General features: G+C 26.5%; 1 protein-coding gene across 1 annotated transcript in view; it reads left to right on the forward strand.

Moving 5' to 3' along the window:
- The first annotated feature begins 1,112 nt into the window (after positions 1-1,112).
- The window catches only part of LOC145835247 (pyruvate carboxylase, mitochondrial-like), a 45,428-nt gene continuing 23,315 nt past the window's right edge, over positions 1,113-23,225 (forward strand). Inside the window, exons 1-14 of the mRNA XM_082942812.1 lie at positions 1,113-1,227; positions 1,467-1,553; positions 2,771-2,883; positions 3,152-3,242; positions 4,027-4,192; positions 6,455-6,600; positions 7,493-7,610; positions 8,040-8,167; positions 8,449-8,520; positions 10,167-10,237; positions 12,580-12,742; positions 19,348-19,530; positions 20,048-20,137; positions 20,813-20,957. Coding sequence (XP_082798938.1) covers positions 1,159-1,227; positions 1,467-1,553; positions 2,771-2,883; positions 3,152-3,242; positions 4,027-4,192; positions 6,455-6,600; positions 7,493-7,610; positions 8,040-8,167; positions 8,449-8,520; positions 10,167-10,237; positions 12,580-12,742; positions 19,348-19,530; positions 20,048-20,137; positions 20,813-20,957 — 1,642 coding nt within the window. The 5' untranslated portion in view covers positions 1,113-1,158. The remainder of the gene's footprint in view (positions 1,228-1,466; positions 1,554-2,770; positions 2,884-3,151; positions 3,243-4,026; positions 4,193-6,454; positions 6,601-7,492; positions 7,611-8,039; positions 8,168-8,448; positions 8,521-10,166; positions 10,238-12,579; positions 12,743-19,347; positions 19,531-20,047; positions 20,138-20,812; positions 20,958-23,225) is intronic.

The raw sequence follows: 23,225 nt of genomic DNA on the forward strand, positions 1-23,225 counted from the left end.
TTAAAAGGAACAAAAAAGCTTGTTATTTCAAAAAATCTAAAAGATAATCAGAAAACCTGGCAGAACTTTTAAAAAATCTGGTGGCTTTTGTTTTATTAAGTGGTAATTATTTGTTTTTTCTATTTCTTTTGAAATATAAAAATATTCTAAGTTCAAATTAATCCAAACAAGTTGTACTAGGTATATTTTTAGTTTTGCCATTCACCATTTTGTTCATGGTTATATTACATTAATAGTAGTTTTCTTTTCACAGAACAGTCCTGTTTAAAAACTAAAAGTTTAATTTTACAAATTTACTGAACACAAAGTTATGAAAGTTTGTGTTCTAACTATAAGAAACCTGTAAAAAATTACTTCATCATTAGAACTTTATTTAATCAGTAATTACTTTTTTCATTTGTACTATTTTGATTTTTTTGTGATGAATTACGACATCACAAAAAAATCAAAATAGTACAAATGAAAAAAGTGAATGTGAAAAAAAGGTTGTTAGCTAAAAGCAATTTAGTTCTATGAAAGCAAAATTACTTTTTATTTTGATTACTTATAAATCAATTAGTATAATTAATGAGATGAATTAAAAAGATCTTAATAGTATATATATATATATATATATACATATAAGTTTCCATGACTGTACAAGAAAATCTTTGCAAAAATCAAAGTTATTATTTAGGAATGATCACTTGATGATATAAATGTAAAAAAATACTACAAATTGTGGAAAATACATCAACTTCAAATTGTCATGTAAGTATTAAATGCGTGACAAAGTAACTCAGTCAAGAACTAAAGGAAATTAAGTTTACCCTCTAAGATAGTTACGTTTGTAGCAATTAAAACAATAATAATTTGATGCTCATGAGTTTCGAGTTCTTACTCACTAAATATGTGTTTGAGCATGATTTTGTTTTACTTTTTGTATGTTTAATTTTGTTGTTAATTTATAAACAACAGCAGTATAACAAAGCGGAAAAAAGTTAGAGTAAAAAAAGCTTCACTGTAAACAAAAACTTTAATTTTTATTTACAATAAGTTTTTCTTGATACAATTACCATATATGCTTTGTAGGTATCGACTTGTTCATTTAGATTATAGTAGAAATTATTCACAGGTTCGTCAAAGTTGTTAGTTTAAGTTGTTAATAATATAGTTAAAATGCTGCTGAGAAAAGGCACATTTGTGTTGTCAAGCCTCAACCAAAAGCTCAATCGCGTCAACTCAAGTGTTAGTTTATGTCATTTTTACAAGAAGCATAAACTAATTTATAATTTATTTCAAATTGAATAGTATAGAAGTAAATTTTTGATGCTTTAAACTAAAAAAAAAGTTTAATAAAAAAATTAAATGATTTTTTGATTTTTAAAACAGGCCTTTTGTAATACTTTCACTTTATTTAAAAAATTTGTAAATATATAAATGTGTTCAGTACATTAAAGTAGAATAGTTATAATTGTAATTTTTAGTGTGGAAAATATGTGTACAAATCGCTGTTCGTTCAACAATCAAATAACTCTTCTGATGCAAAACCGCAGATTAAACCAATTGAAAAAGTTTGTTTTTATATTAATAAAATTTATTGGTATCAACTTGTTCTAAGAAATAAGAACAATAAGTGTTGCCAATAAATAATTAAAAGGTGTTTTTAGAAAGCAAGTAATTTAAGTATCAATCTGAACACTTTATAGTTATTTAAGTCAAATTGTAATGGTTGAAATACATACTTCATTTCAAAAATATAAAAATCAAACTTGTTTTTTTTCTTTAGAATCTTAAGTTTATATATATTGATGTTTTTATTTTTCTAAAGTTAAGAGGAAAGTACTATTTTTATTTGGTGGGACCTAACAATGTAATACAAAGCTTACTTAAGTAGAATGAATTTATGTTAGTTTTTTGAAACATGACTAAGTGCCCTGTAGCAAAACTGAGTTGCAAATAAGGTTATATAAAACACCCCACTTGTTAATTTGTACCTACCCACAAGAACTAACTACTGAGAACAGCTTTATTTTGACCACAAGTATTATTCCACTTAGTCATTTAGAACAGAATAGTTTTACATACTGTACCATGCAACTAGGTGCCCTGCTCCAAAACTGAGTAGTATATAGATTAGTATATAAAATACCTCAATTATTAATAAGTTTTTCTATGTTAAACTCTGCTTAATTCAATTTAGTTTTTGTAGGCTGCCAACTGAGGTGAGATTTCAACTCTCTTTTTTGTTTAGCTTTTGCGGGTGTTATGAAGCGTATATTTTCAGTGCAAGACACCTAATACTGCTACTCAAAGCGTATCAATATGATACAAGTTTAAGTTTTGTTTTACATGACTTGGGGCCCTAACCAAAACTGAGTAGTAAATAATAATAATAATAAACAATGAACTTTACCGCAAGATCAACAACAACAGCATCCAAGACAATCCTATGACGGGTTTCGTCCTTATTAGGACTCATCAGGTAGGAATAGTTGCAAGAAACCGCTATTGTGATCTTAAACAAGAGGGCTTAAGTACGAAGTACTGAGTAGCAAATGAAAACATTTTACAAATGTTGTATAAAGATCCTCTGTTAATAGTTTGTACCCTTTCGTGAGAATTAATTACTTAGAACAACCTTATTTTGAGTACAAATAATTTTTCCACTCATGTGAGTTTTCCTCTATTTGGAGTTCAGGACCCTAATAATATGACAAAAAGCTTCTTCAAGTAGAATGAATTTTGTACTTTCAAACCTATTTGATGACCACAATTTCTATCCACTCAGGTTTTAGTGGCCAACAGAGGCGAGATTGCCACTCGCGTTTTCAGAGCTTGCACCGAACTCGGAATCAGAACTGTTGCCATTTACTCTGAACAAGATGGTGGCCAACTGCACAGGTTCGTTACTAAATAAATGTAAAATATGTTTTCAGTTTTTACAGAAAAGTTGAATTTTATCATCTTTAAACTTACAACATCTTTAACAAAGTTTAATAATTTAACAATGTATTTATTACAAAAAGTATGATTAAATTGTACTGAAAGTTTTTTTTTTTGATGATTAAGTAAATTTTTATTAGAAATTTTTAACAAAACCGGTTTCAATAAAAGTTTTGTAGTTTGAGAGAATTATGATTTTATTAATTACAACATTTGTTTTTTTCAGACAAAAAGCTGATGAGAGTTACTTGGTAGGAAAGGGATTAGCTCCAGTGGAAGCGTATTTAAACTACCCTGAAATAATCAGTATTGCTAAGGTTGGTATTTTCAGCATTTACATGTCAACATGAAGGAAACATCAATTATTTAAATTTCTAATTATGTTATTTGTAAATAAAGCATTTAGAATAAACTTGTTAAATTTTTATACTTACAAAACTTTCACAAAAATAGCATATGATTTAAATTAAAATTTTAGTTTAATATTAATCTTTAACTTAAATTAAAATACCAAAACATTAAGATTTTTTTGAATAATTAAAAAGTTTAAGAATTTTAGGTAAAAAATGTTAAACATCAGTTATAACTGTTAAGTCTCTCAAGACATTTTAATTTTTGTTTATAAGAAAGGACTAGAAACAAAAAGTGATTTTAGTAAAAAAATCACATTTTTGAAAGCGTAATCATTGTTTAAATGCTCAAAAATAAAAATGATAGTATGCTGGTTAGTTGGTACTTTTGGTACAAAGAAAACTTTGAATTTTGCATGTTTAAAAGGTTACAAATACCATTAATTGAAAAATATTAAATATTTAAGGACATAAGAGCAAAAGCTAAACAGATTTTTTTTTTTCTAAAATGAATCTAACATAAGCAAATACTTTAAGCAATGAAGTTTTATTGAGTAAATACACATAAAAACTTAAACTTTTAGATAAATAAATTTCAATATCATTTAAATTAACTATTTACATATTTAATGCTTTACCTCCAAATATATTTAATACTTTGTAGGTACAAAAGTTTAAATATAATTAAAAAATTTTTGAGTTCCCCAAAGCAAATGGCAGTAAATTTAAACTCATTGGCTATTTATTTTAGGACATAGGAGCGGACGCCATTCACCCGGGGTACGGGTTCCTTTCCGAACGTTCTGATTTCGCCCAGGCTTGCGTGGACGCGGGCATCAGGTTTATAGGGCCTTCCCCCAAAGTGGTACAACAGATGGGAGACAAGGTCGCCGCGAGGAAGATTGCCATTGCCGCTGGTTTGTTGTTTTGGTGTGTAGAATAAAAAATAACTTCATTAAGACCAATTTTTGTTCAATACTATTTTGATATGTTGTTTTGATGAAGATGAGTTCAATGATATCTAGTTAAACGAAAAATTATATTTTTTGTATACATACCATTGGTTTTCGTTTAAATTTTGGTGAAAGTTTTCTGCTAGCATCCTGTTTTATTGGTTGAAATACTAAATAAATAAAGTTTATTAACTTTAAAAATATAACAGTCGTCTTGTCAACACATGAAAAAGCTTTTCTTAAAGTCCAATAATTTTTAAAGTATTTATACAAAGAAGATTGCCATTGTTGCTGGTTTATATATTTGATGAGTTGAAAAAATTAACTTTGTTTAAATTGTTTTGTTAACATATTGATGGTTGCCATTGCGGCTGGTATGTTGGTTTTGACAAGTTGAACAATTTAGTTAAACTACTTTTTTCTAGTATACAATTTTTTTTAAAGATATTTTTCAGAGCAGTGGAATGTGTGTTACTTTTGGTAGGGGTGCTAAAAATATTAATTTTCAAAAAGAAAATTTCTATTTAAAAATTTTTGTTGTTATTTAAGGCCATAGGAGGGTCTAATATTATTCTCAGCTAAATTAGCATTGATATAATTCATTTATTTTAAATTAAAATAACTGGGAAAGTTTAAAAACAACTGCTCAAAAATCTTAGGATAAGATATTAATTTTAAGTGAATAAGTCGTTTCAAAAGTAACCTATACAGTTCTTAAGTTATGACTGTTAATACTCAAAACTTAATTTGAATTCTACAAAATCTTAAAAGCAACTGGCAGCTTAGTTACTTTTTATAAATAGTAAGAATAAAAAAAAACAATAGCATCATTTTTAGTACTTTTTACATCTAACGTAATTGCATTTCTACTAAAAATCAATACTTTTTTGTAACCACCATACGTTTTCTTTAACACATCTATCAAAAAAATCAAATGACACTAAAGTTTATTGTAATTTTTATTCAACTAGTCATAATTTGATAAAAATAAGGTTAAATTATCTACTTATTTTTTCTTAACAATAGACCTTATTTAAAAAGAAAATAGTTATAAAACCATATGACTTTTCTCCTTAATTTCTAATCACTACCACCTCATTAAAAATGAATTGTATAAAAAAAACCTTTTTATTTATTCATATTTTCTTTAAATTTATTTCAATTGAGTTTTTCTTTGATAATTTTTATAAAAGAAATCATCCAATATGTATTTTATAGTACAAAAACTTTAACGCTCACCTAGTGTGCAACAAATCATGATTTATCTGAAACACAGGACCTATTTTTTTCAGCAGAACGAATTTCAGCATTATGATTTACAAAAACGACAATAGTACCAGTACTCCCTGGAACATCGACATGTTGTAAAAAAGAATTTTAATTGATTTGCAAAAAAAAATTTTTTTTCAAGCCATACGTATTTAACATTACAAAAAGTTATATGTCGGTGTGCTCACAAAACATTCTGTATGAGTTGTTGTTTGAAATTTTAATTTATGTAACAAAGTAGTACCAGCGGTCCCTGGACCTCTGCCCATATTTTATAAACACAAAAACTTTGTGTCAGTATTTTCCAAGTGTACATACAAACAATTAGAATTTAAATGAAACAGTCGGATTTAATATTAAGTATTTTACCTATTAACAACTACTATCTGTAGAAATTATTTTATTTTAATGAAAACATGTATACACCTACTTTATTCTATGCTTCTATTCTCTCATTACAGTAATTATATTTTTTTACAGAACCCAGTTGAAGTGTGTTGATTCGTTGACACACAGAAACATATGTTGGTACAATAAAGGAAGATTGCTGTACAATTTGTTTTTATTAATATGATTTATATACATTTTTGTTCATGAATTAAATTATTTCTTATCATATTTATTAATAAATCACAGGAATACCGGTAATATGATTTATATACATTTTTGTTTATGAATTCAATTATTTCTTATCACATTTCTTTATAAACCACAGGAATATCGGTATTATTATTTATATACATTTTTGTTTATGAATCAAGTAATTTCTTATCTCATTTATTTATGGACCACAGGAATATCGGTAATTTGATTTATAAAAACAAATTATACTGTAATCTTCCTTTATTCTACCAACATATGTTTCTAACCTATATTTTAAGCAGTTAATATGATTTATATAAATTTTTATCTATGAATTCAATTATTTCTTACTACATTTCTTTATAAATACCACAGGAGTGCCAGTGATCCCGGGAACATCGACGCCCATCACGAAGCTGGAAGAAGCGCGGCGGTTCGTGGACGAGCACGGATGCCCCGTCATATTCAAAGCTGCTTTCGGGGGAGGAGGCAGGGGTATGAGGCTGGTGGAGGATGAGAACGTTTGTTGTGTATTTTATTTGTTTTATAATTATATTTGAAACTGCTGATATCCGTTTCGACGCAAAACAGCTCCAGTTTTCAAAGCGAGTAAACTTTGTAGGTAGATTTTTATGAAGCTTTGCAAGTATACAAATGGTGGTGAACAAATTTTTCCTGCAACTAATGTTGTGTAGACAAATGAGATAGTTCTCAATCAAAATAACAATGTTTAATATGTATTTTTTTATAAGTCTAATACACCAAACCAACTTTTTCCTTGTAGAGGTTTTTATTCTGTAAAATGCAAGTAATGAGCATGAGTAAATAAATAAGCAAAGTTAAACACATCATAATATACATAATATCTTAAAAAACGTTTTTTTGAAATATTCAACAAAATTTTAAACACAATTTTTTTAAAATTGTTAAATTTGTGCAAACAACTACTCTGTAGCTCTTCCTTTTGTTTTTAGGTTCTGATTTTAAAACGTCTAAAATCTATATCTTTTCCGCATTATATGATATATCCATTTTTTAGACTGTATTCGTTTTTATTCTTGCTAATTATTGCCATAAATATTATATAAAGTACTTTCAATATTTGATGCTATAAATTATGGTATTACAAATAATTTTTAAAATTTTTTTAGTTATTTACTTGAGCCCACAGTTTTGTTTGCTTTATGACTAGTTTAAGTTTTTGCTCATTTAGTTTAGTAATTTATCAAAAGTTTTGTTAAAAACTTGTTTGAAAATTTTAATTTTGAAAAAAATAGTGTTTACATTATCTTTAGTTGTTGAAACGCAAAACAACTTTGCAACTTAAACTTCTTTTGATAATTTAAACTGTTTGTCTGTTGACTTAATTAAAGTATTTCGATATTTCAATAACTATTTATTTTTAATGCTCAGACGTTGGAGGTTAATTTCAGCAGAGCGGTAAGTGAAGCAGAGAAGGCTTTCGGAAACGGATCCATGTTCATAGAGAGATATCTTCAGAACCCGAGGCATATAGAAGTGCAAATATTAGGTAAACTTTTGTTGTATATGTAAACAGTTATTGATTAATTCCATGGTTGTCGAGAGATACCTTCAAAACCCAAGACTATTGGAACCCAAAAACTCTGCACACTATAAACTACACATACTTTAATTTTTTTAACCAATTTTATGTTTTGTAGTTATTGGGCTGTTAAACTTATGATATAATGCTCTAAGTTAACTCTGAACTACCTGGAACAATCTTAAACTAGCAATCGGGTGTTTTAGTAAAAATGAAAAAATCTACATCCAACAAGCTTGAGGGTTTTTAAAACTACTATAAATACTTAAAAAGATACTTAAAAGTTTTACAAGAGTAATTTTGCTAAAAAAATTCTAAAAACCTCTACTAAAATAAAAACCATTAAACTAGTGAAAATTCGGCTTTCTTTTTAATCAAACAAACTTCTATCAACAGGAGACGCATACGGAAACATAGTTCACTTGTACGAGCGGGATTGCTCGATACAGAGGAGGTATCAGAAGGTGGTGGAGATCGCTCCCGGGTTGCACCTTGATCCTGAAATCAGGAAGAAACTGGCCGAGGTAAAGTGTTAATGATGTAAAAATAACTGAAAAAAAAATCTTAGATAGTTGGTTTTTTTGGATAAGTACTTTTTTAAAACACAAGATAAATCGTACGTCAACATAAAAAATAACCTGTAAAGAAAAAAAAAACGAATGTTTCTATTAATTACGTTTTGAGTATTTTGCTTTGTATAGTTTTCAACCAAAAAATTAATTTATTTGATAACTTTACATAATGATGAGTATCAGTATATGTAAATAATGTATAGACAATATAAATACTATTAATATCATTTCAGGATGCGCTGAAAATAGCCCATCACGTCGGGTATCAGAACGCGGGAACCGTTGAGTTTCTCATCGATGATCAGGTTAGATTTTATTTTGTATACGTTTAAGTTAATAAAAAAATTGTTTTTTTTTTAAATTGTTAAAGATATTTTTATTGCAACATTTTGGCTCATAGCATTTTTTTTATCACTAACCGTGGATTTCCTTATTGTTGATCAGATGTGTGTTTGTTGTTTTGTGTTTTTATTTAGTTTATAAAATTTTTCAATTGATAAAAAGGTTTAATAAGTACTTTATTCAGTTGTTGTAAAAGTTTTTTTATTATTTTTTAACTAGTTTGAATTATTCATTGATTATCGAGTTCGTGTTTGATTATTTTTTGTGATTTTATTTATGACAGATATGATGAAGTTGATAAAAAGGTTGAATAAACTTAAAAAAAGATTTTATTGATTTTTTTACAAAAAGTAGGCTTTTAGTCACTTCCACTTTAAAATTAACTGTGGAGTTTTTAATTAGTGACTTTTTTGTGTATATTTTTGATTTGGGATTTTTTTTACAAAAGAGTTCCTGTTTGTTTGTATACGTTTAACAATTCATGAAAAATTAGTACATGCATGTTTTAAAATCCAAATTATAAGTACTTTTAATATTTATTGATTTGTTAAGGTTTTTAAAGAGTCTGGTTGAAGACTAAGTTTACATTATATAACGCATATGTATTTTTTTAAACTTCTATGTTAATAATCTGCTCATTTTATAAGCTAATATAATTTTTTGTTTAGGAGCGTAAATTCAAATTTCTGATAGAGTTATTATTATTTATTCTATTATTTATTATTATTATTTTTAGATATTATTGTTTTATATTTCTGTTTTTAAACTTAATTGTTTTCTCTTTAGTCCTTATAAATATTTTGTTTCAATTAAAAAAAAATCTAAAAACATTTTTAAAATCGACATGGTTGTTTGGAATAAAGATATCATCAAAATACTGTTTTTTTTTGATAAGTATATCAACTACATCAACCTTAAAGTTTTTATTACTATAATTTTTATACCATAAATACTGTTTAAATTATCTGTTGCTACTTTTTGGTTTATTTATCTATGTAATTTAAAGGTATGTACTTTTGATAAATTAAGTTTACTTGTTTTAATATTTCAGATAAAGTTAAATCAAAAATACATAGAAAAGTTTAAAGTTGTTTTTGTTCAATGACTCAACGCGCTTATCAATACTGACTTATATTTCTAAATAAACAGAAATATTAAAGTGTTGATTTAGTTTTTTTAATTAATCATTAGCTCATTGTTTAATGAGACAATACACGAACTTACACACGGTTTAATTACTTAAAAAAAACGTAGTATGTCCATAGGTTAACAATGGCTTTTGAAAAAGCAATAAATGAAATACAAAATATATGTACATGTATGTCAGTACAACTTTATAATACAAAAACTTATAGCAAGTAAAAAATAAATACTTGCAAAGTAATTCAATAAACAAAAAATTACAAAAACTATAAACTTAATCTACTCAAAAAGCCTACTAGAGTTTGTTTTTGTTTGTGTTTTTTTTTAATCAACTACTACTTAAATGCTTATAACAATGAAGCTAAAATTATGTAAGCGACTCAAACTCTAAAAAAGCATGTTCAATTTATATGTACTTGTTTGCACTATGACCTACTATTTTCATATTGAAACTTATGCAACACAGGGCAGACATTACTTCATAGAAGTCAACTCAAGACTGCAAGTCGAACACACTGTTTCTGAAGAAATAACCGGGTAATTTTTATTTATTTTTTATTTTAAGGTATGTATTTATGTGAGTTTTATAAACTAAACAACAAGATTAAATACAAACCACTGCACTTGAGAGTTTAAAATGTTGCCAAGTGCTTTAAAAAGTTGAGCTCATTCAATTAGTTCAGTCATAAACTATTACTAAGCTAAACATCAGTTGTTACAATGCAATTACGTTATAGAAAGCTGTTATGTAAAACTATTCAGCTTCAAATTTTAGTTTATTTTAATCTTGTTGAGTTTTACTGAACTTTAAACAAACAAAATCAACAAGGCATATTTGTACTTGAAATAAGTTGAAGTTTTAAACTTTTTGTGTGCACAATAAAAACTGTTGTTCAAAGTCCGTTGTTAGTAAGCTTCAGTTTTTTTTGTACAAAAATATCTTATATAACAAACTTTATAAATTTAGATTTATATTTATTTATAAACACGCAAAGTTTATGAATAAAATATTTTTTTTGTATTGAAATCGTGGTTTGCTTGTAATATTATTCTATTATTAATATGATATTAATGTTTTAGTGTTTTTCTTTCTTAAATTTTGTATCTAAGTTCGTATATTTATTTACGTTTTTTAGATAGTAAAATGCATATAAATATAGTTTATTTATAAACTTCACGTCTCACTTTAAAAAATTAAGTAAATCTCTCATAAAATATTTACTCCTACATTTTTTTGCCATTTATTAAAATGTGATAATATAAAGTTAAAAACTACTGAACACATCCCAAGAATTAAAAGCTGATAAAGCTTTTATCTAAAGTTGTGAATAAAATGATATAATTATATATTTTTGTCGTTCGTAAAATATTTGTCTCGATAAGAATATATTACTTAAACTAGTTGATACTAAAACTTTCAAATATTTAGAGTTTATTTGAATTTTTTTAAACTAAATGATAATTGTTGTTATTTAAAATTTTTTGTATAAACAATTATGTAACTTTTTCATATGCCATTAAAAATAATTTCAATAAATATTAGTCTCAATATATTTTTTAATTAGTTTAAAAGGTTAGAAATATTTCAGTAATGCTTACTTCAAAACATAAAACTTTGTTTTAATTTTTCTCAAAAGTTATTGTGTTTTCAATTAAGAATAAAACTTAGTAAAATATTAAAATTTTTTTAGATAACGGTTTAAAAGTTTAAGCTATTATTCCCTACAACATAGTATTATTAAACACTATGTACTTTTTTAAAAGCTTATTTGATATAATTTTTATTAATGTTTGTATTTGCAAAATTTGATTTAAAAATATTAGCACCACACAAATTGTAAATCTTGTAATAGATGTAAACCGTTTTTTTTTACATGTATTGTTGTTCATTTTTATAAGCTAAGAATTGTTTAAATGAAACTATTGTTTTGAAAAGCAACGTCTTTTTTTTTCTACAAAATTTTATATTTAAAAGCTTTTTATTTTAGAATATAGTTGCAGAAGCAGAATAGAAAACTCAAATAATTGTTAATTTAAAAACTTTAAGTACTAATAATTTAAAGTTTTTAAACAGGATAGAAAATTATTAATCTTACAGCTGCATTTGTTTTGCTGTAAAAATATTTTTTCTTCTGAAAATATTAATTATTAACTTTTATACAATATTTTTACACCAATGTTTTTCATTTACTTAACATTTCATCTTTCATTAATTCTAAGTATCATTTTCCAGATTTGATATTTATATTTAACTATTTTATTGGAAGACTTCAGTTTATTATAGTCTAAATATTTTTATTTTACCACAAGTCTATTGCAATTTTATTTTTCTAAATACGCGTTTAACTGACGAAATAAAAATATTGTATAATCTTGTTTTCATTTGTGTTGTGTAAATCAAATGTTTTCATGATTTTAGTTTTCCTAACTTTTATATTCTACACTAAAATTCAACAATTTTTTTCCTAATAGTTTATTTGTTAAAGTATATTATATTAGATATGGTAGATTATTTAAAACCAAATTATTGTTTGAAAATTTATTTTTAATAAAAAAATTCCACCAACATTGTCGACTTGTTATGTATTATAGAGTATACAAAATCAATTTCTTATACAAATATTATTCCCTTTAATATTTATTCCCCACACTTAGTGTCGACCTAGTTTCTTTTATCTTGAACATATTTTCATAAAGTAAATTGTTTTTTTTTTCCAATCAGTTTCCAATAAAAAACTTTCTCTTTTTTTATTTGTTACACCCCTGTTTTAGTGTGGACAAAAATATAATTTTTATTTCATTTTATTTATTTCACCCACCAAAGTGAACCTGTTGTACTTACATATGTGATACTTTTAAAACCAGTGTTGGTATTTCAGTGTGGACCTGGTCCAGTCGCAGATACGCGTAGCAGAGGGGCATTCCCTCCCCCAACTGGGCTTGGAACAATCCGGTATCCATGTCAACGGGTGCGCCATCCAGGTCAGGGTAACCACCGAGGACCCTTCACAGGACTTCACCCCCGACACGGGAAGAATCGAGGTTGGGGATTTTTTTTAATCGATATATATTTATATATATATGTTTTCTAATAAGATCGTGATGGTGGAAAGTGATATGGGGATTTATTATGTTAAATTTTTGCAATACATCTAGTGGGCTATGCGCCAGTGATCAACTAACTGAGTTATGTATGTTTAGGGAAATACCCCAATTTGAATAATATTAGTTGTTTGAAAACTGAAAGAGTTAAATTATAGGTTTTGCACCTGAGCGCAATATGAATTTATAACGACAACATTAATTTGTTACATAATAAAAACAAGCCAGAATTTCACCCCAGACCCCGGCAGAATCGAGGTAGGGGATTTTTTATATACTTTACTCTTTTATAAGTATTTGTAGTTTCTATGACTAATATAAATAAAACTAGTTGATTAGTAAGTTTAGGGTATACGTAATTTGAGGTAAATGCTTTGAACACTATAATGTTTTAGGTTAAAATTTCGCGTACAAGTATAACAAGATTTCTAATAAATATTATTTAAATTTTTGATAAAAATAAGCTATATTTGAAGCACATCATACATTAAAAAGTTAAAGCCTACTACATTCAATAATTGATCTAGTAGCAGTATACTGGTTAAGTATTGGTTTAAGTATAAGGCAAAACGTGAGTTATACCCGAGCCTCTTGTATTACCACAATAAGCCAACTCAGTATAATACAAATTTACTTCATTTCAATTTTAATTATTCTAAGGTGATTTTTTAAAAACCAGTTCTAACCAGTTCTAACCATTTCTGTAAAAAGACCATGTTTTATTATAAGTATATCAAGTTTAACTAGCACAAATTTTTATTTTGTTGGCGGTACCATGAATAAAAATAACTAAATTTCAAATATAAGTTTTAATGGACTATAGAAAAGTTTTTCATTGCAATTAAGGAATTTAAAATGTATTGATTGAATGCTGTAACTGTAAAAAAAACAATTTTATAAACATTTAGGTAGAATAAAGTTATTTTCATTTCTTTAATTCAATAAAGTTATGTTAATGTTATTATTTTTTAACTTTTTTCTTTCTTTTTTAAGTAAAATCTTTATTTACTAACCTGACCCATGTTTGACCTTATACTATAAATAATTCAAAAGTGGACATTTTCAAGCGATTTTTAATACTTAGTTTTAAAGGTTGCCGACCCCTGTTTCAAAGGTCTAAAATATAATTACATTAGTAATGTATACAAACAATCAAAATAAAATAACTTATCACACCTCTGCTCGTGTGCTAAATGTTTAATTACTTTAGTTTATATCTCGTAAGTTAGTGATTTCTAATAACATAACAGTTTATCTATAGTTTAAACTTTAGTTTGAAAACTTTTGTAATTGCATTGAAAAAATGTGTTTGGTAATGATTAAACTAAAACATTCTATTCCTTTTTCTTATTACTCAGTTTCATTCTAACTAATGTGAAAAGTCATTCTAATAAAGTAATCCAAGTACATCACGAAGTTTAGTTTATTTCCAACAGTGATACTCACCTATGAGGCTCTTAGTGATGCTTGCTTAGTTTTAGATTTTAATTCTTTAATTATATATGATATGATTTTGTGACGTTATTAAAGTAATTCCTCTAAATGAAAACTCCTATTTAAATAAGCAAGTTTTCATTTGTTTTTCTTATTACTCAGTTTCTTAACAAAAAAATCAGATTTTAATTAAATATTTTTGTGCTTAGGTTTCATTTAAATACTGATTACTTGTCGGACAAAAACTTTGGTTTAAGCAAATTATTATTTTTAATTGTCGCTGTAAGTTTCGTATGTTTCCTATCAAATCAAGAAAACATTTTGAATTTAGCCGAACCTTTTTATTAAACGTTTTGCTATGTTGTAGTTATAAATAACATTTTATCTATAGTTTATCGTTTATTTTTTAGTAATAATTTATTCTCATTTTAGATTAATAATCAAGTTAAATTGCAAAATAAAACTCATTTAGAGACTTGAAGATGAATTAAGTTGTTATTTTTTAATTGAATGTTTTAAATTCATTTCTTTAAGAATTTAATTTTTTTGAGACTATAATTCACGTTGGCACAACATTTAATTAATACAAAACTAATTACTCTGTTGTTTTTGGTTTTTATTTATTTAATACTTTTTTACACCTAATGCAGTAAGATAGATTAGGTGTGACGGTTTAAAAACTAAATGTAAATGCACCAAACATAAGTATATAAGAACTGCAACTGTAAAGTTGTCTTTTATCGTTTATTTATAGATATTTTTTATGTATTTAAGAGATTCGCTTCTTTCAGTTTTATTTTTTTATCAAACGTATACGTCATTAGATAAAAACACAACAAGTATATGTTAAAGTTTTATATGACTATGTGTGTTCTCTAGATATCGTTTTAAACATAAACATTCTTTAATTTAAACAGCTCTGCAGTAGCTGTAAAATATTGAAACGTTCTGTATTATAGTACATATTTTATTAATAATATCGTTGTGTTGAGGGACATAGAATAATTGTTTTGTAACTTAATTAAAAAAGTATTTTTTTGTACTATTTTATCATCACTAAAAGTAAAAATTTGTTTACGATTTAAGAACGACACGAAACTTATTATTTTCGAATACGTATATTTCGAATCAAAGTTTTTTTTACATTTCAAATTCTTGTCAGTGCCTAAAAACTTGGTTTGCAAAAAAGTCAATTAGGGTTTTTTATAGTTTTACAATATTTGAACAAAAAACTTAAGTTTTTGTAAATAATTAAGTTATAGTGTTGTAATTAACATGTAAAGTCACAATAATAAATTGATCCAAGTATATCACGAAGTTCTGTCACTATTAAACAGCGATGTTTAACTATTGGGTTGTTTAAGGTGTAAACTTAGTTTTTAAACTTGTTATTTGTAGTACATAGTTTTCAACAAATAGTAATTATCTTAAGAAAATGTTTTTTGACTTTATAATGTTATTAGAGTAACTTAAATTATTAAAAGCTCCTATAAAACAAAAACAAGTTATATCGTTTTTGTGTTTTTTAACTTAATCATTAATAAAATAGATTTTCGTTGTATATTTCTTGTACTTAATTACTTGCTATAAATTTCACATTGCAAATAATTTGTTTAAAATAAAGTTTTCAATTATTTTTCGGATGACAGTTTAATGTTGATAAAATTAAAGTTTTTAATTGTCGACATATACTTAAACTATAAATGTTCTATTTAATCAATGTAGTATTTTGTACCATTTCTACATTTTATTTCATTTTTTTATGTAATGTAGTTATAAAAGTTTAACCTGAATTTTACTGTTCATTTTAAGTTAATATTTCACTTTATAATAGTTATTACATTAAGTTTCAAAAAGACTCAACTGCGGACAAATCAAGTTGTAAATTTTATATTGGTTATATTGAACTTATTTCTAAAGGAATTTACCCTAAGTATTCAATGAACGGCTCAACATTTGAAAAGTATGAAATTGTATTTTTTTGTTTTAGGTGTTAGTTTTTCAATAGTTTTCTATACCTATTTTGCTAAGGTAGATTAGGTATAACGGTTTGGAAATTCGCTCCTTTTAATGCAATGTTTCTACCAAATGCTTACGTAATTTAACAGAAACACAACAAGTATCAGCACAAAGTTTTAAAATAAAACCGTGTGTGTTCTAGGATGAAACACAAGTTTAAGTGCCAGGTCAATTCTTTCTATTTTCGGACAGTTTTCTAGATGCTGTGTTAAACTTAAATATTAAAAAAAAGTATTTGCGTTGGACATTGTGTTCAAGCTTTGAATGCTTAACCTTGATAGTTTTAGTTTTGTAAATAAATATTAAGGCACGTAGAACTATTTTTATTAACTGTAACTAAAAAGTACTTTTTACATACTAGTTTATCATGAAACATCATCAAATAATTTTTTTAATTTTTTTTTAAATGTTTCGAAATTTGTTGCGAAATGTTTATTAATTTTCATAAGAAATTAAATAGAGTTTAATATAAATTAATGTGAAAAAAACTATTTAATTAAGAACTTAAAACTTGTAGAACCATTTAAAACTAAAATAAATAAAAAGTATTAATTTTATATTAAATTATTGCTAAGCTGAAACTTGTACTATTTTCCAAAAAAGTTTTGTAACTGGTTTTTAACAATCCATAAAGCTACGTATAAAAGTTTAACATTGGATTTTGACAAACAAAGTATATATGTAAAACACTTTTTTTAAAATATTAGGTGTTAATTGTTGTCGATAAAATCTTTGAGCTCATTTACTTATAGAATTCCTTTTATCCAAAGTAGGCGCAAATTCTGATTTATGCAAGTTTAATCTTATATTTTTCATGTTTTAATTTTTCAAAAGTACTTTAGTTACCTCTTTGGATTAGATTAACGATATAGAGTTGTTAGAAAAATGCGCAACAGGTTAGAGTTTAAACATTATTACAGTAACCTCCCGCATCTTTACGCACTTATGACGTTACGCACTCTCGCTTTGTTACGCATTTTAGAATTCTAAAAAATTCAAGAAATAGCATTTAATTTTTTCCAATATTGCACAAATTAGGTTTATTGTACATTTTTAATTTAAAATATGTTTTTGAATGCTAACTCACCTCTCTATATCTTTAGACTTTGTAAACTTATGTTCCTTGACTAATTGATAAACATTTAGTTATACCTCATTATTTCAGCAGTTTTGTTAACAATAAGATATTAAATTAAAATTCTTAAAGAAATATGACTGTGTTGAATAATAAAAGTATAATGAAATAATGAGAGTTTAAAACACAAATGAATAATACAGCACCCTTGCCCTATATATGAATAAACATCTAAAAAAGAAAAAATAAATAAATTCTTTTTCTGTAACAATTACTTTGCACAGCAAGCGTTGAAATTTTCGCACGTTGCCTTTAATTCTTCGTAATGCTCACCAGCACCAGTTACAGCTTTGGAAGAACACAACTGCGCGTTAAAACTGATGGTCTTCATTAGTATCTCGAATTCAAACTTTTACTCTTGCTCTGAAAAGTATTCTTCGCCAGTTTCAAGATGATCTTTTGAAGTTCCAGGTATTTTTGTGGAATCAACTTCACTGTTTACCGCTTCAACTTCCTCTAAAATACTTTCAGAGTATTCTTCACTTATTTTAATGTCAATTGTAACAAAATTGTTTATATGTTCTTCCTCTAAATCAATTTAATTTTTTTAAAACCTTTCATCAGCCAATCAAATAAAAGTGGTTCTTCTACTTCAATCACTAGGTTCATCTTTAAAACAGCTTTTATAAAAGAATTATATATGTCTTTTGTTTTCATATTTATAAACAAAGTAAACAAATTCTTAAACGTGGGAAAGTCCCCAGACTTCTTTTAACTAGAAGCAATATCAAAATACAGCATATTTGAAGTAAGTATATTTGGTACCTCTCGTATCTTTACGATGTCTCGTATCTTTACGCATTTTTTCTGTGCCGCAATGTGCTTAAATAAGCGAGAGGTTACTGTACTTGAAGGTGTAGTGGTACTGCTAAACATATTTTAATTCTAAGCTTCATCAAAAGACATTTATAAATCTGCTCTTTCTAGTTTAACGCTTTTATCAGATGCTTACGTCATCAGATAAAAAACAACAAGTAACAGCGTAATGTGTTAGTAAAACAAGAGCGTGTGTTAGATCTCGCTGTGGCACATGTTCAACTAGAGCGTCTCAGTTTAAAACAGCCTTCTAATAGCTGTGGCCTGTCTAAACTTAATAATAAATCGTCTTAATGGCATAAATACACTACTACATGATTGGCTCTTTAAATAATTCTTTTGTACTAATGAACCAAAAAACGAAAGTTTCTTATAAACAAAGTTAAAGTCTACTTTTTATTCTACCATCTGATAAAAGCACAACACAAAATTATATTTTGTTTAAAATGATAGAAATAATCAGAAAAGTCTAAGAGTTTTCAAAATAGTTACTAGAGTTAAATTGTAAACTTGTATCACAAATTTATAACGAAAACAAAAAATGAAACAATCAAATACTTTAAAAGAAACTAATACTTTTTTCCGATGGCCACTGTAATTGCTTATTTTATCTATTTTAAAAAGAAAAAGGATAACTTTAGATTTCGAAAGCTTCACACATATTTTAATGTCATAGATTTAAATATGGTGAAGAAATATTCATATATAAAACAATTTTATTTTGAAATAGATAAATTACCATCAAAGAGGTGTAAATTTAGTAGTTTATAATGCCTGTTTGAATTTCAATTGCTTTATTTTACTCTTTTATACAGTTTTTATAACTTTTTGGTTATGTTTTCAGTTTAGGAGAAGTATTTTGTGTTAATTAAATGTTTAAAATTAAAATTAGCTAAGTCAATTTTTAACATGTCGCAGTTTAATACTACAAAAATACCTGTTAAGCAAAAAAAAAATTAGTATTTTCATTTTTAGTATTCAGATTATGCGAGGAGATAGAAACCATTTTTGTTAATTTTTTGTTACTTTTAATGATTGAATTTAATAACTAATTATTCTAGCTGTTCAGATCATGTTAGGGGAAAAAATTAAAATTAATTAATTTTTAAGTACTTAAACCAACTAGATTAATATTTTTCAGGTGTTCAGATCAGGAGAGGGCATGGGTATCCGTCTTGATAGTGCATCGGCGTTCGCGGGCGCCATCGTCTCTCCCCACTACGACTCGCTATTGGTGAAGGTGATCGCCCACTCCAAGGACATGAACTCCGCCGCGATGAAGCTGAACCGGGCGCTGAGGGAGTTCAGAATCAGGGGCGTCAAAGTTTGTTTGATCTTGGGTTTTTTATGGAGTAAATTGATTAAAGTTTTCAGCTCGGTTATTACATTGTTTTATTTTTTTAATATAAACTACATAAAATATAAAAACATAGTTTTTAGTTAATTTTTTTTTATATGACATTTAAATTAATTTAACTTGTTCGGAACTTTTCTAATTTTTTTAATATTTGGAATGTATTGTTGCTTGGCTCCATCTTAAATGTATTTTTATTTTTAATTGCTGAAATATTTCTTCTAGGTTCACTTCCTCTGAAATGATTTTTAAAATTTAGAATTTAAAAATTTTTTAATAACGAAATCATATTGAAGCCAAGTATTTACCATCTGCTTCGTAAGAATCACTTTTTATACATGAACTAACATGGACAAATATTTTAAAAAGTGTAGTATTAAGAAGTTTTTCAACTATTAATTTATTTATAGAAAAACTAAACTATTTACTATGCACCTGAAATAAACTTTACTTGTTGAAACTCAAACTAACATGCACAAATGTACAGACAAACATACCGTTTCTGCTGAATGTGATTACAAACGAGGAGTTCTTGAAGGGAGGGGTCTCAACTCACTTCATAGACAGCAATCCGCAGGTTTGATTTATTATTATTTGGGATTTTCTTACTTTTGTTGATGTTATTAATATGTTTTTTTTTATATGTTTAGATCATATAAGAAGGATGTCGCTCTCTCTAGGAAATTTTCATTAACACTATGATATTTAAATTATTTTCGTACTTTTATTAGACTTTTGCTATATCATGTCTAAATTTTCTTTGTGTAGCATACATCAATTGAATTAAACTTTTTACAAGTGAAAGTATGCCGTAGAGTGAAAAGGCGATAATAAATTAAAACTCGCTAAAGTATGTAAACAAGTTGTAAAGAACTTGTCGTTATTTTTTTAAATTTTTTTAAAGCCTTCTACCAATGAAACCACTTTTTTCCCTGAATTTTTTAAAATCTGGAAATAAATGCGTCCATTATAGGAAAAAGTATATACATAAACAAGTATAAAATTTACACTAATTATTAGAACAAATTTTTTAAATATATACCCAGCGTCGAATTATTTTAAGTTTTTATTTTGAAACAAAGAAACACAAATAGTTATTGACAACTGTTAAAAATTAAACGTCTAAAATACTATTAGTCTTTTTCAAATATTGCAGGAATAAAAATCATTTGAAAACTTCTGCATTTATCAAAACTTCTGCTTTATACCAGAATTTCTGAACAATTTTTTGAAACAAATATTTTCTCAACAGTTGTTTGAAATGGAGCCGTCTCAGAATAGGGCGGGAAGGTTGCTGAACTATTTGGGCGAGGTCATGGTCAACGGGGCCCAAACACCCCTGCCAACGACGCTCGTGCCCCCGTACAAAGACGTGGACCCGCCCAAGACCGACCCAAGTTAGTTTCGTTTGAGGGAATTTTATTTTTAGATCTTGGTTTTCATTTTATGTTATCAAGTTGCAAAGTTATATTTAATCTTAATATCTTTTATCTTACAAAAAAAGAACTTTATTTAACTTTGTAGTTTGATAAGTATTAAAAGACAATCTAACTTTTATAAGGTTTAATTGTAGTTATTCAAGTTTGCAGCAGTAGGGATTGGAAACTTTTTTTTGTACAAAACTATATTGCACTAAAGTAGCATATATTATTTCCTTTATAAAGGAAGTTTATCTAGTTTTGTAGGATTAAATATGAGTAAACCTCATATATAAATAGAGAGCTACTTCATGTAAATGTTGTAAAAAATTATTATTGATATAGATAAGTTTTGTTTTGTTATCACTAATTTTACGTTTAACATAACACTTCTTCTTTCTATGCAAACTATTTTAGTTTGTTTTTAACAGTATATTTTTTAAAAGCTTACTTATTTTATCACTGTGTGAGCTGCTGTATCTGCCCTGGTATCCATTTTCTTCTTATTGGAGCGCGTGGTGATTTGTTGTAAAGACAACGGTTTATAAGTATCTTTATTCTTATTATGATGTTTCGACATATGGTTTTAATAAAGTAGGTTTAAGCTAAAATATATTTCTTTTTTAGTTGTGAAATTTATTTACAAAATTATAAGAGAAATAAGTGCATGCAAAAACTACAACACGTGATTAAAAAAATAATACAATAGTTACAAGACTAACAGTTTCTTCGAATGTATACTAACTATCACCCAACAATCGTAGTGAATTACCGAACTCTTAGTCCCTTATGCGTCGATAGCAACTATTGATTTAATATCTTGAGTGAATAGATTCTCTACGACGTTACTTCCCACAGTTTAACAATGTTTAGTGACCGATGGTTTTTAGAACTCACTCTTTTAAGAAAACGCGCTGATTTTATATTCATTCAAAGGAAGTTTTTCTCCTTATATAAAAAAATGTTTGTTTTTTTATAAAAATATGTTTGTTTTTTTAATACTGGAAGCACGTCACAAAGTCTGCGTAAAACAGTTTACAACCTCCACTTTAAAATACGAAAATGAGATGTTAATATCATTACATTGTCTTTATTTTACTAAAAAAAATGACGTTTTTGGTGTAACTTTTTAATAAATACAGATCAGTTCTTTTCCCACCTAGTTAAACAAAAAAAAATTTTTCACTACGGTTTTTTACAAAATAATCAGTACTTATTCGAGAAACTGTAAAATTAAAACAATATACAATTAACAAAAACAAAAAAAAAACACACTACTGTAATAATTCACACACCCTATTTACAAAAAAAAGTGTTCAGTCTACTTCCAAAACTTTTTACAAATGTCAATTATTCCTGACAAAAAAAGGAACGCTGTGTACGTCCGTGATATGACCTGGTAAGCTGCCTCGGCGCCATCAATCAATGTTCTGTAGTCCACTCTTCTTCTTCTATAATCCGGAAAATCGTCAACAGAAGTATGATGTCTTCTAATGTGTCTGGAACCTCTCGGACTTCTAGAGCGAGTCCTCGGTTCACGTGTGGGTGTAAGTCCGTTGTACATTTTGAAATATCAATACAATAAATTTCCAATGGCTGCTCGCATTATATAACGGAAAGGAAAAAATTTGGAGTCGTTTTTTATGCAAGATAAATACCAATAAAAATTAACGATGTCAAAAACGAAATAAAACTGTCGTAAAATTTATTTTAAAAAAATAAAATTTTTATTATTGCATTTAAAAATTCGTTTGAACAAACCGTTGTGAAAACAAAATCAAGGAGTTATTTGTCAAAACGTTCCATTTAAGTTATTGTTTAAAATTATATTGAAATTCGACAAAAATAATACTCGCATAGACAACTTTCAAAACCGTTTTAAGATCATTTATATAGTTCGAAAAATATACAAACAATCTCGAGAACAATTTAGAAATCGGTATAGTTTATTATTATAAGGTATATTTGTTGAAAAATTAAATGAATTTAAAATTTGAAAGTTTTGTTAAATAAAACGACATCTACATAAATTTGGTTAATATTACAACTGTAATTTTAAAATCTAATTCTAATTACAATTCAGTAAAAATTTGTACAATATTTGATATTAAAGAATTCAAGTTAAAATACTGTAGCAATAGAATTTTAGATTATATCTCTAGTATAAATTATTAAAAATACTTCTACATACACAAGTTCAACTTATTGTTCAATGTTTTTGGTCTAAGTTTCTGGTTGAACCATTCT

This window comes from Thalia democratica, chromosome 4 (genome assembly GCF_965202585.1).
Source record: "Thalia democratica chromosome 4, ktThaDemo2.hap1.1, whole genome shotgun sequence".
NCBI lineage: Eukaryota > Metazoa > Chordata > Thaliacea > Salpida > Salpidae > Thalia > Thalia democratica.